This window comes from Poecilia reticulata, linkage group LG5, assembly GCF_000633615.1.
Source record: "Poecilia reticulata strain Guanapo linkage group LG5, Guppy_female_1.0+MT, whole genome shotgun sequence".
Classification (NCBI taxonomy): Eukaryota; Metazoa; Chordata; class Actinopteri; order Cyprinodontiformes; family Poeciliidae; genus Poecilia; species Poecilia reticulata.
The window spans coordinates 3,333,355-3,349,176 of NC_024335.1; the positions used below are offsets into that span (position 1 = coordinate 3,333,355).

The 15,822-nt window shown below is 38.2% G+C and overlaps 2 protein-coding genes across 2 annotated transcripts in view; both read left to right on the top strand.

Moving 5' to 3' along the window:
* The window catches only part of LOC103464627 (hyaluronidase-2-like), a 24,777-nt gene extending 22,114 nt beyond the window's left edge, over positions 1 to 2,663 (top strand). The window contains exon 4 of the mRNA XM_008408848.2: positions 2,570 to 2,663. Coding sequence (XP_008407070.1) covers positions 2,570 to 2,663 — 94 coding nt within the window. The remainder of the gene's footprint in view (positions 1 to 2,569) is intronic.
* Positions 2,664 to 5,528: 2,865 nt separating this feature from the next.
* Positions 5,529 to 9,079, top strand: LOC103464615 (hyaluronidase-2-like). The gene is made up of 4 exons (XM_008408835.2): positions 5,529 to 5,621; positions 5,883 to 6,855; positions 8,335 to 8,421; positions 8,509 to 9,079. The coding sequence occupies exons 2-4, from the start codon at positions 5,908 to 5,910 to the stop codon at positions 8,968 to 8,970; spliced, it is 1,497 nt and encodes a 498-aa protein (XP_008407057.1). The 5' UTR covers positions 5,529 to 5,621; positions 5,883 to 5,907; the 3' UTR covers positions 8,971 to 9,079.
* Positions 9,080 to 15,822: the final 6,743 nt, after the last annotated feature.

Here is a 15,822-nt window from a genome sequence, read left to right on the forward strand (position 1 = left end):
GCATCCCAGCGCCCCCCTTTTGTAAAAATGTCCGCCAGCGCCCCCTGCCATCCTCTGAACGCCCCCTGGGGGGCGGTACCGCCCACGTTGAGAACCGCTATCATAGCAGAAACGGCCAACCGCTTCAAATCCCGATCTTCAAAAAATCAAATAGAAATGTGTTAAATGATTAACCATCAGATGTGCCAGAATTAAGAAAGTATAGACACACTTACTGTTATATTGAGAGCTTTCAAAGCAACTTCTATTTTATTTTAAATGTAAGAAGGCATTCATGTTATTTGAGTTACATAGCAGTTTTAACCAAAGTTTTCCTCAAAATTAACAATTTACACCCAACTGTAACTGCACAATTGAAGAATCAGCAGTGATGCAGAAATCCATCTACTATCTTAAATGTAAATAAACATGGCATAGATGTTGCTTAACAGCTTTCCAACTTTAGATCATCAATTTTAATTTAATAGAAGCTTCTACACCACAGACACCGTATTTTAGTCAAGCAGGAAGGCAATATAATGACTCTTTACCTAAATAAAAAAATTCACTGTTGTTGAATGAAAAAGTGAAATTATTGATCAACCAATTTACAATTAATCATATCTATAAATTGACCAATTTAATTAGGGTCTATTTTCCCTTCTCCCCCTGAGTTATCACTTGAAGAACATCTCTAGGATTAGAGGACTTATGTCTAAGCAAGATCTAGAGAAACTCATCCATCTTTAGCTGCATTGATTACTGCAACAGCGTCTTCACAGGTCTGACTAACAAATCAAACAGCTGCAGCTAATGCTGCCGCTCTTGTTCTCACTAAAACAAAGAAGTTAGAGCACATAACACCAGTTTTAAAGTCCTTACACTGGTTCCCTGTAGCTGAAAGAATATATTTTAAAATACTGTTGTTAGTTTATAAATCACTGAACAGTTTAGCACCACAATACATTAAAGATCTGTTATTCCTGTACCAACCGTCTAGACCCCTCAGATCTTCTGGTTCTGGTTCTGCTCTGCATACCCAGAACCAGAACCAAACGAGRAGAAGCAGCATTCAGCTTCTACGCACCACAGATTTGGAACAAACTTCCAGAAAACTGTAAAACAGCTGAAACACTGGGTGCCTTTAAATCTCAACTTAAAACCCACTTGTTTAGAGTTGCTTATTTCTAATGATTTTATCCTTACTTTTTAATTTCTCTTTCTTATTGTTTCCTTTTTAATGCTTTCTTAAAATCTCTTTCTCTTCCTCAGTGTTTATTCTATGTCACATGCTGTTTTTATTTTTATTTTTATTATGTGAAGCACTTTGAAATGCCTTGCTGCTGAAATGTGCTATACAAATAAAATTTGATTTGATTTTTGTCTTATTTCAAAAAGAAAAACTAGGTGGAAAATATAGGTGGAAAACCAAATTTGAAGTCAACATTGGGAAATTATAATCTGTGGGAGGTTTTTGATTTTGTCTGCTGTGTTTAATTTCCTCGCCGCCGGTTTTAAAATGAGAAGAAAATACGAGGATTCAAACTAAATTGGGATTTACAAATGAGCAATTATGGAAGTGCTTAAAGTGGGTCAAACAGATTGACAGAATAAAACTAAAAATCTAGTCCTATGTGTAATTATTGATCCAAGGTAATAATGCCTAAACATTTCTCATAATTATAATTTACAGTTTTTGGTTTGAGACAAAATAGGGTTGTCTTTTATTACATGAATGGAATATATTACAAAGGATCTCAATTCAACACGTATCATTAACGTATCACACTATTGATAAGATTTTACAAGCCTTTAGTGTAGCAGGTTACTTCTTATTAAATGAGGACTATTTGATTGAATTTGATTAAAATAATAAAAAGCAAAAGATTTATAGATGGTTTAAAATTTCTGGTAAAGTTTCTATTAGGGATAATTCCTATATACATTTCAAATTATATTCCTTTGATAAGAATATCAAAGGAGACTGTGGGCCAGGCAGTTCTGCACATTTGCTTCATAATCTGACCCTTTACATGATTTTTTGTTTGGTTTCTGATTTTGTCTGATCCTATGAAAATGGCAACACTTAAAACAAGCAATGCTATTTTTGAATGTTGAAATGTGTTACTTAATTTAAACATTTCTTTAACTATTATTAAGAGAACTTAAATAACAAATGTTATTGATATATTGATGCTCTATTGGCTTAGTATATTAAAAAAGCCCTGATCTTCAGCTTCAAGGAGCAGCCTTTAAAAAAAAAAAAAAAAGAAAAAAACATTATGATGATGGCCAATCTTAAAGAATCTTTCTTGCTCTCCTCATCACTTGTGGATGCTGCTGCTCCCTGCCTGAGGCCCTTGGCTGTTCAGTGCATCACTTCCAACATAAAGAAGAGCAGTGGTACCGACAGAACCCCACCTGCCTATCAGATGGTTTCCCAGAACCAAAAGACAACCGTGGAACTCCAGCTGTCCAGAGTTTAAGGGCAGTACTAGTATCTAGTGACAAAAATATATGTTTTCCTTCACTTTAATTTTCTTTATATAATCCATTGATTTCGCTTTTTGTTGTGTTTTTTCTGTTGCAGAATGAAGTCCGGTCCTTTCTGGGTGTGCCGGGATGTGAGACTGTGGGCGCCTTCCACGAGTGGTGGACAAAATTTACAGCTGAAACGCCACTGAAGCCTCCCAGGCACTGTCGGGGATTCCTATCGAGCTGCGCCATTGATAGGTTTTCCTATAACAAAGACTGATCTGATTCGATGTTATTGATCTCATTACAATTCAATACTGCATTTTTATGGTTACTTATTTGATTTTACTAGCATCATTACATTTTACTTATACGGAATTTTAAACATTTAAAAATGTTAGTTTTGTAATATCATTAGATTTTGATTGTACTGCCTGGAATGCTACTTTACTTCATTGGTTTGCAAATTCAAAATGTGCTCGTTTTGTGCCCTTAACATTTCTTTTCATCTGTTAACTTTGCATCCTTTCATAGTGTATTAACGTCTTCACTATTATCTTAACATTTCTTCATCTAGATCAGTGGTCCCCAAACTTTTTCCTGTCAGGGCCACATAACTTTTCCCTTCTCTGGTGGGGGGCCGGTGTCAGTTTGTAACAGAAAAAGTGTTACACGTTTATCACCTGCGCTGCCGGAAATTGTTGATGGGGGGCGGGGAGGGGGGAGTTTGAAGGTTGAAACTGTTAGGGGGGCGTTTCTCGATTGATTTTTACCCAGAAAGCACATGGGCAAAAACCGTTAGTGAAACGGTCACTGGTACTGACTAGTATATATTTCATTGAGGGAAACCTGGAATGCGGCATTCATAACAAACACGTGTGCTCATCTGCTCTACCGCTAACAAACAACCGTACTGACTAAATAACATAAAAGTCAAGCAGTTCCCTAAAAGTCCAACAGATGGTAGCAATGCGCCATGCAAAACAAAACACCCACAGTTTACAGGACACACTTCCTGCTAAAGAGCCCCCTGGTGGTTGAAGAAAAATCCACATATAAACCAGAAAATACAATATATGAAAAAAAATCTGAATGCTCTCTGGTATTGTTTAAGGGGCCGGACCAAATGTGGCGGCGGGCCAGATCCGGCCCGCGGGCCGTGGCTTGGGAACCACTGGACTAAATTGTCTATTTTAAGTATTATCTCACATTTATTCATTACTTCATTAAGTTTGGGTTTATTAAATCTTGTATATTACCTAACATTTTATTGATTTTGCATTATAGTGATGCAAAATCAATAATCAATAATAACTCATTTACATTTTACTCATTTTAAAATATTAACCAAACACTTTATTCCTTTTTGAATTTTATTAAGTTTTGAAATAATATCCTGACCCTTCATTCAATTTGCATTTCAGTGCATTCTAACAATTCCCTCAATATAACTTTTAACCATTTCATGTGTCATTAAATATAACATTTATAACTCTTTTAACTTTTATTACTAAAACAAACGGAAAGCATTTTCAGATTTTGTTTTTTTTACAGTTCTTTAACCTTCTATGTAATAGCGTTGACTTGAACTAATATAAAACAAAAAACAAACAAATCTGGTTAAAAAAAATTGTTTACGGTCCGAAATTAAGATTGATGTGTAATGGAAGATTACGAAGCTCTGCATGACTGCAGGACGACGTTTTTTTCCCACCACAAAAAGAAGCAGTAAATGCCATGGAGGGTTGAATTTCCTTTTTCCAATTTTAACCCTAACATTTTTTTAAATTTTATTTCTTTACATATTCTTTATTAGATTGTAAGGGGGTTGCCTTGCAGCAAGAAGGTTCTGGGTTCGATTCCCAGCCCCAGTCTTTCTGCATGGAGTTTGCATGTTCTCCCTGTGCATGCGTGGGTTTTCTCCGGGTACTCTGGTTTCCTCCCACAGTCCAAAAACATGACTATCAGTTTAATTGGCCTCTCTAAATTTCCCCTAGGTGTGAGTGTGTGTGTGCATGGTTGTGTGTCCTGTCTGTCTCTGCGTTGCCCTGCGACAGACTGGCGACCTGTCCAGGGTGTACCCCGCCTATCGCCCGGTACGCTAGCTGGAGATAGGCTCCAGCAACCCTCCCGACCCCACCAAGGGACAAGGGTCTAAAGAAAATGGATGGATGGATTGTAAGGGGGACATTGTGATTTTGATCCACCGCCTAAGAGGAATAGGGGTGCCCTGTCTGTTTTTACCCCCAAAAATGAAATGAAATGAAATGACATGAAATGAATGAAAGACAACATCAATGCTTGAAATGATGTATTTATGTATGCCAACATCTGTAAAAGCCTCGGGGGATGTTTTCCGGAAGGGACAGTGTCTACTCTAGGGTTTGTCTATAGGGGGAATGTTGAAACACTTTACCAAGGTCGAGAAAGAGTCACATGCTGTTAGACAAAGGGCCCATAGTAAAGAGTTACATGTTTGATTCTGTCAGACACCAAGGTCCATTTCTCACGAAAAAGAAACGTTTTCTCAGGCCACAGAGACATGGTGTGATTTCAGGGAGTGTCTTCAGTCCATATAATCAGCTAACCTCCTCCTCCTCCTCAGACGCTCCACAGACTTTTTTAGAAACTCTTCTCGAATGTAATGGTAAAAGCGTCTCCTTTCAGCGCTGAAAGTTAATAAAATAAATAAAGTCTAAATGCTTTTCTTGGCTGATTTTATGCTCCATGTGTCAATACAAATTATGATTCATCGATCAGGATTTTCATTCTTAACAATAGACGGACGGACGGACGGACGGACGGACGGACGGACGGACGGACGGACACGGACGGACAGACAGACAGACAGACAGACAGACAGACAGACAGACAGACAGACAGACAGACAGACAGACAGACAGACAGACAGGTATTGCACATTCCTATTAGGAATAGTAAAATATTTAGTTAGAGTTCTAATTATGTTTACATTTTCACAATTCATGATTTAAATTAGCAGAAAGTTTGTTTATTTTTGAAACAGGAAATGGAACTGAGATGTTTTGATTTGAGCATTAATTTGTTAAAAAAGTTTGTGTCAGTTTGTTTTGTTTTTGTTTTGCTCTGCTGTCCCTCGGCTCGATTCCCTGCAGTGTCTGAATCAACTTTGCTTTACATCTTAAATGGTAAGAAACCAAGGACATCATCTCCATGATCATTTTGTCATATTGTGTTTGCAGAAACATGACTGAGTGAACGCTCTTTGTGAAAGAAGCAAACTGTAGTTGACAAAGGTTACGTTCACACTGCAGCCTGAAGTGACCCAATTCAGATTTTCTTTTGTTTCTTTTATAAAACATTAGACAGTCGAACAATATAGAGAACACAGATTTTTCTGTCAAATGTTTTATTTCAATTTCACATCTTTTTGTGTCTTTTGGAAACAGAGGAGTGAAGGTAGCAGGAACCACCATGGAGACTGTATTCCCCTCTTTCCTCTCAGCAGTTGACCGACTGTCCTGGTTTCTCCTTGCTCTGTTTACATCATGGATAGTCTTGGGTTCAGCAGACACAAAGCAGACAAGCTGGCCATTACACTCCAAGAAGCCAGTTCTCTTCATCTGGAACGCTCCCACTCAGGAGTGTGGGACACATTACAGTGTTGTGTTATCAGTAGACCAGTTTGACATAGTGTCATCCCCCACTCAGGGCTTTACCCGGCAGACTCTCACAACGTTCTATAAGGACCACCTCGGGATTTATCCCTATTATGACCTTGAAAACGTACAAGTGAATGGGGGCATTCCACAACGTGTCAATCTCTCTGACCACTTTGAAAAAATGTCTCAGGAAATCAAAACGTACATACCAGAACCCGAGGTTAAAGGTCTGACTGTCATTGACTGGGAGAAATGGCACCCCTTGTGGGTCCGAAACCACCATAACAAAGATATCTATAGAAGGAAATCAAAAGAACTGGTGGCCAAAAAGAACCCTAAGTGGACTGAAGGGCAAGTGGCGAAAGATGCACAAGAAGAATTTGAACTTGCGGCTCGTGAATTCCTGCAGGGGACCCTAAGGCAGGGTAAAAATGTGAGACCGAATAAGCTGTGGGGCTACTACCTGTTTCCTGAATGTTTCAACCACTACAAAGGAAAATTGGAAACCTACACAGGACGTTGTCGTGACGTTGAGATTAAGGAAAATGATCAAATGAACTGGATGTGGATTGAAAGCACCGCCCTTTTTCCTGAAATATACCTGGAAAAAGAACTGCGCTCCACTGATCAGGCACGCCTGTTTGTCCTGAACAGGGTGAAGGAGGCAATGCGGGTCGCATCTGTTGGGGATGGATTGGCACGTTCTGTTTTTGTTTATTCCCAACCCACATACAAAAATTGGATGATCGTTATGGATGAGGTTGGTTGATAGGAGGAAATAGTGCTATTGTAAACTGTTATTTTAGTAATCAAGTAATCTTTTAATTATTCTTACGATTAATCAAGTAATCCGATAAAAAAAGTGAAAAAAATTATTGGTAAATACTGTCGGAGTAGCAGTAATAATATCGGACATTCACATCGTCCCGAATTTTCATGTTTGTGCAGCTTTAACAATTACTTTTCTGTAGCCTTGAAAATTAGCCTGTAACATTAGCACCTCACTTTTTAAGTTAACCTGGACAACAAATATACAAAATGTTATTTTCAATGTAATGATAAATAGCAGAATCATAAGGAAACATATAAATTGTCTGTCCTCCAGCTTTTGTCTATATTTTGATATTCAGTCAGTTTTATAGATCAACTCTCACTTTTATGTCAATTTCTCTGTGTGGCACCTTCGGCACACACAGAGAAAGTCATGCCAACCATCTGTTGTGACCGGGATGGAAGGAAATTTATTTTCCAGTTGTCCRTAAACCTAATCTAAGCATCAGCTAAAGCAGCCGATATGTTCCCTCTACATGTCTCTGCTCCACCCATATAAATACACCCGCCGCACTCTGCAGCAGCCACCAGGCAGCAGCTCTAGAAGGACAGTTACACTTTTTGTAAAACTATGACCTACCAGATACAGATTTTTGATGTTTCCTATAATTACCAAAGTTCAAAAATACTTTATTTTTACTTTTCTATCATGAGTAATTATTTATAATTTGAACCAGGGCAATCACTGAAATATTTTTTTTTTTAAAGGCAAAAAGTTTGGAGTTGATGTTTAAAGTTGCTCGTAACATTTTATATTTGCAGTTAGCTCATTAAGGCTGGATTTTACTACAAAAAGCTACCTTTGGTGTGCATTTCTGGAGAAAGTGGTTCCTTAACTAATCTGAGATTTCCAAAAGTTTGCCTTTTTTTGTAAATCCAGCATGCTACATGACAAACTGAGGCTGAAAGTTCAAAAATATAAAACTTGGTATCTACAGTTTTATATTGTAGATACAATATATCTACAATATATATGGTATCTACCATATATGAGTCAATTTACTTCCTTGCTAATTAAACAAAACACCCCATGGGGATATAAATTGATGTTATGAGGGAGATTGTGAAAAAATAAGAAATGGTAAAGAAGTAACTCTCACCTGGTGAAGTCCAGCAGTCTGTCATTTAAAAAAAAACTTAATATTTTCGCTCAGATCCCATTGAAGAGTTAAATAGTTCTTAAATGACATTTAGTTTCCACCTGCTTAATCAAGAATGTAGCTTCTGTTCCAATCCGCTTCTATTGTCCAGACATTTTACATGTGATTATATTAATTTGGTAGTAACTCAAGTTAACCCTTCACCAGATTAGTTTATTCCAACGCATTCATCTAAAACATGACAATTACTCATGTTGTTTTTCATGTTTTTGGCATACAGCTAAAGTATTCATATACATCCTTTGCAGACAGATTTGGTCAACACCATTGGCGAGAGCGTTGCATTGGGAGCTGCAGGAGTGATCTTCTGGGGGGGCGAATATTATGCATCTAAGGTAAGAGAATTACTTTCCCTTGTCCTCTCATGTTGCATAGGCTGCTGTTATGTATTTTTAAGTTAATATCTATCCTCTGTGCTGCAGCCAAGCTGTACAACCTTGAATAACTATTTTCGGGGAGACATGGGACGGTACCTCCTCAATGTGACCACAGCAGCAAAGGAGTGCAGCCAGAAATTGTGCAATTTTAACGGTCGCTGTCTTCGCCGAGAACCGGACAGSRCCGTGTTTCTGCACCTCARCMMCTCCACTCACAGTATCATAMGTCAGAGAGGAAAGCTGAAGGTCACGGGATCTCCAGGTGAAGCAGAGTTGAAGGCCTTCCGTCAGCACTTCAAGTGCCAGTGCTACAATGGGACCAAGGGAGAAGACTGTGAGCTGGAAAGACAAGGAGGAAGAGAAGAAAGAGAAGAAAAAGAAGAAAAAGAAGAAAGAGAACAAGAAGGAGAAAAAGGAGAAAGAGGGCAGAGTAGTGCCACCTCTGTTTTAGGGATGTGGCCTCTCTGCTTTGTTCTCCAACTCGGACTTCTCTCTCTGTTTCTTTGAGGAAACCAAGAAACCAAACTATTCTCTGGCTCTGCCAGCACCGAAAGGAAAAGTTTTGGTTTTCTGGCCTGAAAACAAAAATAAACTGCATTGTGAAAGCATCACTTCAGGAGCAGTGGGTGCTCAGTGCTTGGATTCAGAGGCTTATATGGTAACAGGTTTCCATTTCAGCACATACTAAACTAAAACTACAGCGTGTGTTTTCTGGAAAGAATTCTCTTAGTACATATTGTATAGTAAACATAATGGGTCAATTAAAACCTTAAAAACTGGAAACATGCATATCCTCCTGATAACCGAAGAAAAAAATGTGCCTTCCAATTTCTGTATTTATTTAGGCCAAAATGAACACCTTAACATTTTATTATTTTTTTAAATACTTTTTAAAATTTAAATTTCACAGCATGTCCATTGTAGTGGACATCAGGACGATTTCAGTCGTAATTATGGCTGAATTCAAAAAAATGGAAAAATTGTACACATTAGTGATTAATGAATCACATTAACCCAAGAAAGGAGGTCAAATTAGTTTTCCATTTCTGGTTTCAGTCTATTGCTTGTTATTTGAAATGAAAACCAAAAATTGGCTGCAAACTGCAGAGGGGTCCCCAATCACTATTGCCCAAGAAATTAAGACTTTTTTTTTTTAGTTATTTGTTTGTTTTTTCATTTATTTTGAAAATGATAGAAGTGTAAAATCGCACACATGAATAAGGACTTTCTTCAGAATATCTGCACACATGGCCTCTCTTGGCTTTCCCATAGTCTTCTGGACTAAAAAAATGAAAAGTGCAGTTACAGGAAAATTATGAGGAAAAAATTCTAGAAACTTCTCAAACGGGTCTTTCAGCAACTGGAACCATTATGATGAACCAAATAATACCAAAGCCACMAGAAGATGGACCACTGTGAACAGAAGGGAGCATCTTAGCTGACTGTCACAAAGTAGTTTGATGATAAACCTGTGGTGATGGCCTCCACCATTTACRGGAAAGATCTAAACGATATTTGCAATCGATAGTCAAACAAAGAAAAAACTYGTGTCCAGGKACGACAACCAGAAGTGATGGAGGGTGGCRTAGATCTTTATGACCAAGAACCAAGAAATGGACATTCCCATCTCAAATGTCTGGTCCTAGAAAAACATACAAATTAATCCTGTCCCACCTAGCATGGTGACTTTCCTGCTATCTCTGGCTCTGATGGTGCGTTCACACCAAAAGTGTTTTGAACATCAGGCACATTTCTTATACATTTAAAGACTATGTGGAGGTGCAATAAGGGCTATGGAGGAGCGTTCCGAACGACTATCATGGCACATTTTGAATCATTTTTATGACGTTCTACATAGACTGTGAATGTAAACCAGATGGACCTGATGCTCAAAACGTGTTTGGTGTGAATGCGCCATGAGTCTGTCTCTTCATCAGATTGTCCTGAATTTGATGAAGACACCTACCAGAGGCTGATACTTATCCTCATCTTCATCTGACAACTCCAAATCTGAATCTCCCTCTACTAACTTGTATAGAATCCTGTTTCACTTATTTCTTCTATAACAATGTGGAGACGTTAAATACACTGAAATGGTCCTGATGTCCACTACAATTGGCAATCATAAAAGGTCTGTTATTTCTAGACAGAAATTATTAAATTGTTTTCACTGGTCAAAACATTGTTATTGGTATTTAATTAACAAGAATATCAATAATTATGACAAAAATAACAAATGAAATACATATTTGACTAGGGAATAGGGACAAAACAGGTCCTATGGATAAAGCACACAATTTGAATAAAATATACACAAAATATATTTTTTTCAAGTATCTGACTAAACCAGGGGTGCCCAAAGTCGGTCCTCAAGGGCTGGCATCCTGCATGTTTTGGTTCTCTCCCTTATTTAGCGCACCTAGATCAAGTAATGGCTCATTAGAGGCCTAAGAGGAACATTGACAAGCTGAAAAGGATGTTACTACCACCAGGGAGAGAACTAATATGTGCAGGACGCCGGCCCTTGAGGACCGACTTTGGGCTCCCCTGGACTAAACTAAACTGGGTTATATGAGCACAACAATATATGTTTTCCTGGTGTTTGCTGAATATTTTCTTTATTTTAAACATTGTGGTAGGTGGATGGTAAAAATCCCTTGTCCTGGAGCAGAACTCAATACATTATAATAGTTTAAAACAATTAACGGAATACTAAGATAATATATTATGACAATTAAGTAAAAGTATTCAAATAAATAATTATAAAAGTATCAATAAATTGAGTTGAAAATCATTTTTATATATTTTCCAACTCCATTGAAATTTGTCCCTAGTTTTTGTCAACACCGTCAGACATGAAAAGAATGTAAAAAAAATCTAGCATTATTGGGGGGCACCAGGACTTCTAAGGACCCCATGACCTCTTCCTTTCTCTACCTTTGCTAAGAGGGCTAGTTAGCTGCGCTGGTTAGCATATGTTACTCTTTAGGTTTTTTTTTTTTTCTGTTTTATTCTGAAGTTACTCGTCACAACCATGATGTGTCAACACCATAACTGACAATTTACAAAACTTTGATGAMATTTTGTGAAATAAAAGCTTAATTTTTACATAATGTAAAGATTTCATGGACCTGATGAGCTACAATATGGCCTCCTTCAGAATAACATCAGATAAATTGAGGTTGTTTGGCATTTCGTTATCTTTGTCAGATGTCAACTCCATCAGTTTTTGTGACTCTTTCAGTGAAATTGTTGACAAATCTMACTTAAATGTGCAATTAATTCAKTTTAATGTATCTTACATAAACTGCATTACTTCACATGTATCAAGTTTTTCTTTTTACTCACTAGTTTGTCACCACCTTCAGTTCTGTGTCAACTCCGTCCGATTGACTTTTTGTTGTTTTTTGTTTTAAATCATATTTCTTTTGTTTCTTGAGAAGCATTAGTCTGTAAAACCGAAGAAAAATATTACTAATAGGGTAATTAAATAATTATTTTATATTTATTTTTGTCAGATGGTAATGACAAAGTTCTGGGTCAGGTCCATTAAAAATGTAATTTTTTAAAAATGTTGCAACTGGGAGCATGCACCTTAGCATCTTTACATTTCCAAAACATTATTTGCCATATTTGCATACATATAGTTGAGAAATAATAATAATAAAAATTTGGAAAAATTGAATCCCATTTTGTCCCTATTCTCAAGAATCACTGATGTATGATTTAGAGCTGTCTTTCTTCCAATATAAAGAAAGACTCTTCTAACTGTTGTAACTGCTCCTTCCAACAGGTGGCTTCCTGTTGGAAGGGCGGGTCTAAAGTGATGTCACCAATTGATCACTTGAATGTGATTAGCTCTGGTCTGTGATGAAACAAATGAAGTTTGATGCAGTTGGGAGTTTATATGTGGAAGTTATTCCATCTTGATATTTCATTGAGAATGGCCAGATTTGAGGCTTGGCCACGCCCACATGCTTCAACATAGGACAATTCCTTTGATAACTTTTGACCTTCAATGCCTCAAGACTGTGCTGACTGAGTTGGAAGCCTGGATCTCAAAAGCTGTAGGATGATTTCACTCAGATACGACATCAATGAAATAGACAAAAGGGCGACTTTGATCCAAAATGGCCAACTACCTGTTGGATTTGGACCATGGCTCCAAGAGCCTTTTTTGTAGGTCCTGACACGATGCACATGTGTACTTAGTTTCATAATTCTGGTGTAGCAGGAAGAAGCCTGCCCCAATATTCAAAACACCTGGCCCCTAATCACCTCATGAGGGGTGGAGAGTAAAGGCAGACTCTCTCACCTGGTTGCTTATGCTGGCATTTGGTCACACGTCATTGGAAAGGTCACTTGGGTAGTGTGCAGGTTTTAAAGCTCTAACATCAGTAAGTAATGTTTCTCCTTTGGCATAAGACCTACAAATTCAGTATTTGACTTGAATTGGTTACATCTAGAAAACCACTGGAAGCTCCTGCTTGGTACTGGGGTGTGGCTGTAATTCACCCTCCCCAGTGCAGTTTGYACATAAAACRGGTATGTATTGTTTTATTGCACCCATACAGCTCCATAACACCAAAAATAACAATTATTTATATATAGCACATATTGGAAAGCTGATCCTCCTGCTGTGGGCTGGAAAGGACCCTCTGGTTTGGGGTGAAGTCATCCAGCTCTGTTAGGTGACAATGGTTTCCTCTGCCTTCCATTGTCTGAAAATCACCTACTAACCTTTTGATTTAATTCCAGCTCTGACACTGCTGCAGCTCACTGGAGACCCTGCTGTTTTGTTTGTTTTGTTTCATTGGTTGAATTTGTTACTTTGGAACATTCTATTGTTTTGTGTAGCCTCCAACCTCACTGCAGGAAGCAGCCATGGATTGTTTTAAACTATTATATTAAAACATTGATTATTTTAATTGGTTATGTTGGAGGTAACCTCATTTTAGTCTTTGGCCAAGTTTAAATTGTAGTAATTGTGTTTTTTTGTATTTGCTTGTTTAACCCCACCCTCTTGTCTCCAGGCTGAGAGCTGACGGTAGTGGGAGGGGCCTCCTGGGAGACTGGAACTGTGTTGTGCAAGTGGCCGGTGTTGGGGTTTCTTCACGATTGAATGCCTGTTCACAAGTGTTTGGGGTGATTTATTTTGGATTTATACATTTATTTTAGGAACCAGTTCCCATTTGGACCGCCCTCCCCCTGATGGTAGGCCTCAGTACTGTACACCCCCTTCCTATGGTGTTCCTTATGTTGTGATTGTCTTTTTTTTTTTTACATGAAACAATAAATGTAATCCCTTTTTTTTTTTTTTTTTTTGGAAAAGTCTTGTTCTCTCTGGTCACGAACCTCGAGCCTACTGGCAGTGTATTTCCTTGGGTGCAATTTCCAAGGTGGCGTTGACAACTTCTGGTTACCCTGTGAGGAGCAGAGTACCAGACTCCTACCCTAGTGTTGCCACACTGGAATAAAGCATGGCTGGGGGCTGACTTTTTTTTAAAAATAATCTAGAGGGTGCAGTGGAGGAATTAGGATACACCCATCAAATATTGCACTTCTTGGTACATTTAGGTTCATGGTGTATTTCCACTTGTTGCTATAAAGGTTGTGCCTTGGTGTGTTTTGGTCTGTTAGCCTTCTGTCAGTAGAAAGCTGTACTAGGTGATTTCTCCCTGTTTGAATTGTTTTCCACTGAATGTCCTAAAACAAATGGGTAAATGATTGTTGTACATTTCTTAAGCATTTCTGTTTAATCATTTTAGAGGCATGAGTACGATTTTGAACACTACTGTTAGCGGCTTTCTCAGTATTTATAAAACTTAATAGTGATATTAATCTATTTTGCGAAGATTTTCTGCTGTTTCTTTTTTTTTTTTTTAAATTGCATGTGGCAAAATCAAGAAACTCTTAACCATTTCATGATAAGCTGTCCCTTGTTTCTTCAATACAATATCTCTAGAACAGGGGTCCCCAAAATTTTTCCTGTGAGGGCCACATAACTTTTCCCTTCTCTGCTGGGGGCCGGAGTCAGTTTGTAACTGAAAAAGTCTGACGATTGCTGGACTGCCTAAACGTAAAAATATATTGCTTTCCAGAAAGCACAATCAAATAACATTCTCTGGGTTTTTCACAGAACAAGTCAGGAAATAAATAATGACACTATTAATGAAATAAATAACCAAATAACCCTCTCTGGGTTCTTCACAGAAAAAATCCAGGAAGGATTATAGTCCGTATTTTCCGAACTATGAGACACACCGGACTATAAACCACAACCCCAAAGTTTTTATTTTTTAGTTTTGTTTTTAAAACCAGTAAACATACACATACTGTATAAGCCTCAGATATCTCTGCCGCTCTAGGTTTTCCACAACGATGCAGCTGCTGCAGAGGAGGGCGGACACCCAAAATTTGAGTAATAACAGGTCAATTTAATATCACATTTATTAGGGATGAAAAAGAAAAAGTTGCCACGTTTAGATTTAACTGAACTGATTACGGTAGTTTCCGAACGGTAACTGTAACAGTAAAAGTGCTGATCCTTCGTGTCTGTTACTAGCACCTGCTAAATCAGTGGTCCCCAACCTTTTTATTACTGCGGACCGGTCAAGACTTGGAAATTTTGTTGCGGCCCGGGAGAGGGGGGTGATGAACAGTCAGATGAGGCTTCTGCATGTTGATGTTCCCTCTAAATCCTGAATATACCCAATTTGGGTCGTATTGGCCCTTTTATCGCAACCTGTGGGTTTTTTCCTGACTTGGAACGAGAATACAACCTGTTGAATGTGACAGGTAGCCAATTAAAAGGCGCGGTGACGTCAGAACAGAGGGGAATCCCAAACAGCTGACATATCGCGCAACTGAGTCCGCTGGATATCGGAGATGATATGCGGAAATGTTTATTATTAAATCTAAAGGTCGTTATTATGTTTATTCAGTTAAAAATGTTAAATGTGAAAAAACATTCACCTCCAAATCATAGTGCAGCAAATAGAGCGGCTTCTCCCGTCGTCTTTTATCCACCGCCTTTTCTTTTTGTTACGTCTTTTATCTCTAAAATGACTCCACAAACTATCACTATTACTTCTACATCATCATCCGTGTTTGGTTATTCTAAATTCTCACTATGTTGGAGGTTTTACTGGATTATCCTCTGGAATCGGGATGTTCGTGACTGGAATCGGTTCGTGTTGCTCCTGCCTAGGAGACACGAACCAATCGAATCTGTCGGACTTTTATCAGCTCTGTGGTCACAGAGGTTTGGAGAATCGGCCGATAATTCTTAAATCTTTCCGTCTACACCAGACTTGGGCAGCTCTCTGACTCTGGTTGCTATAGTAGCGGTTATCCCTT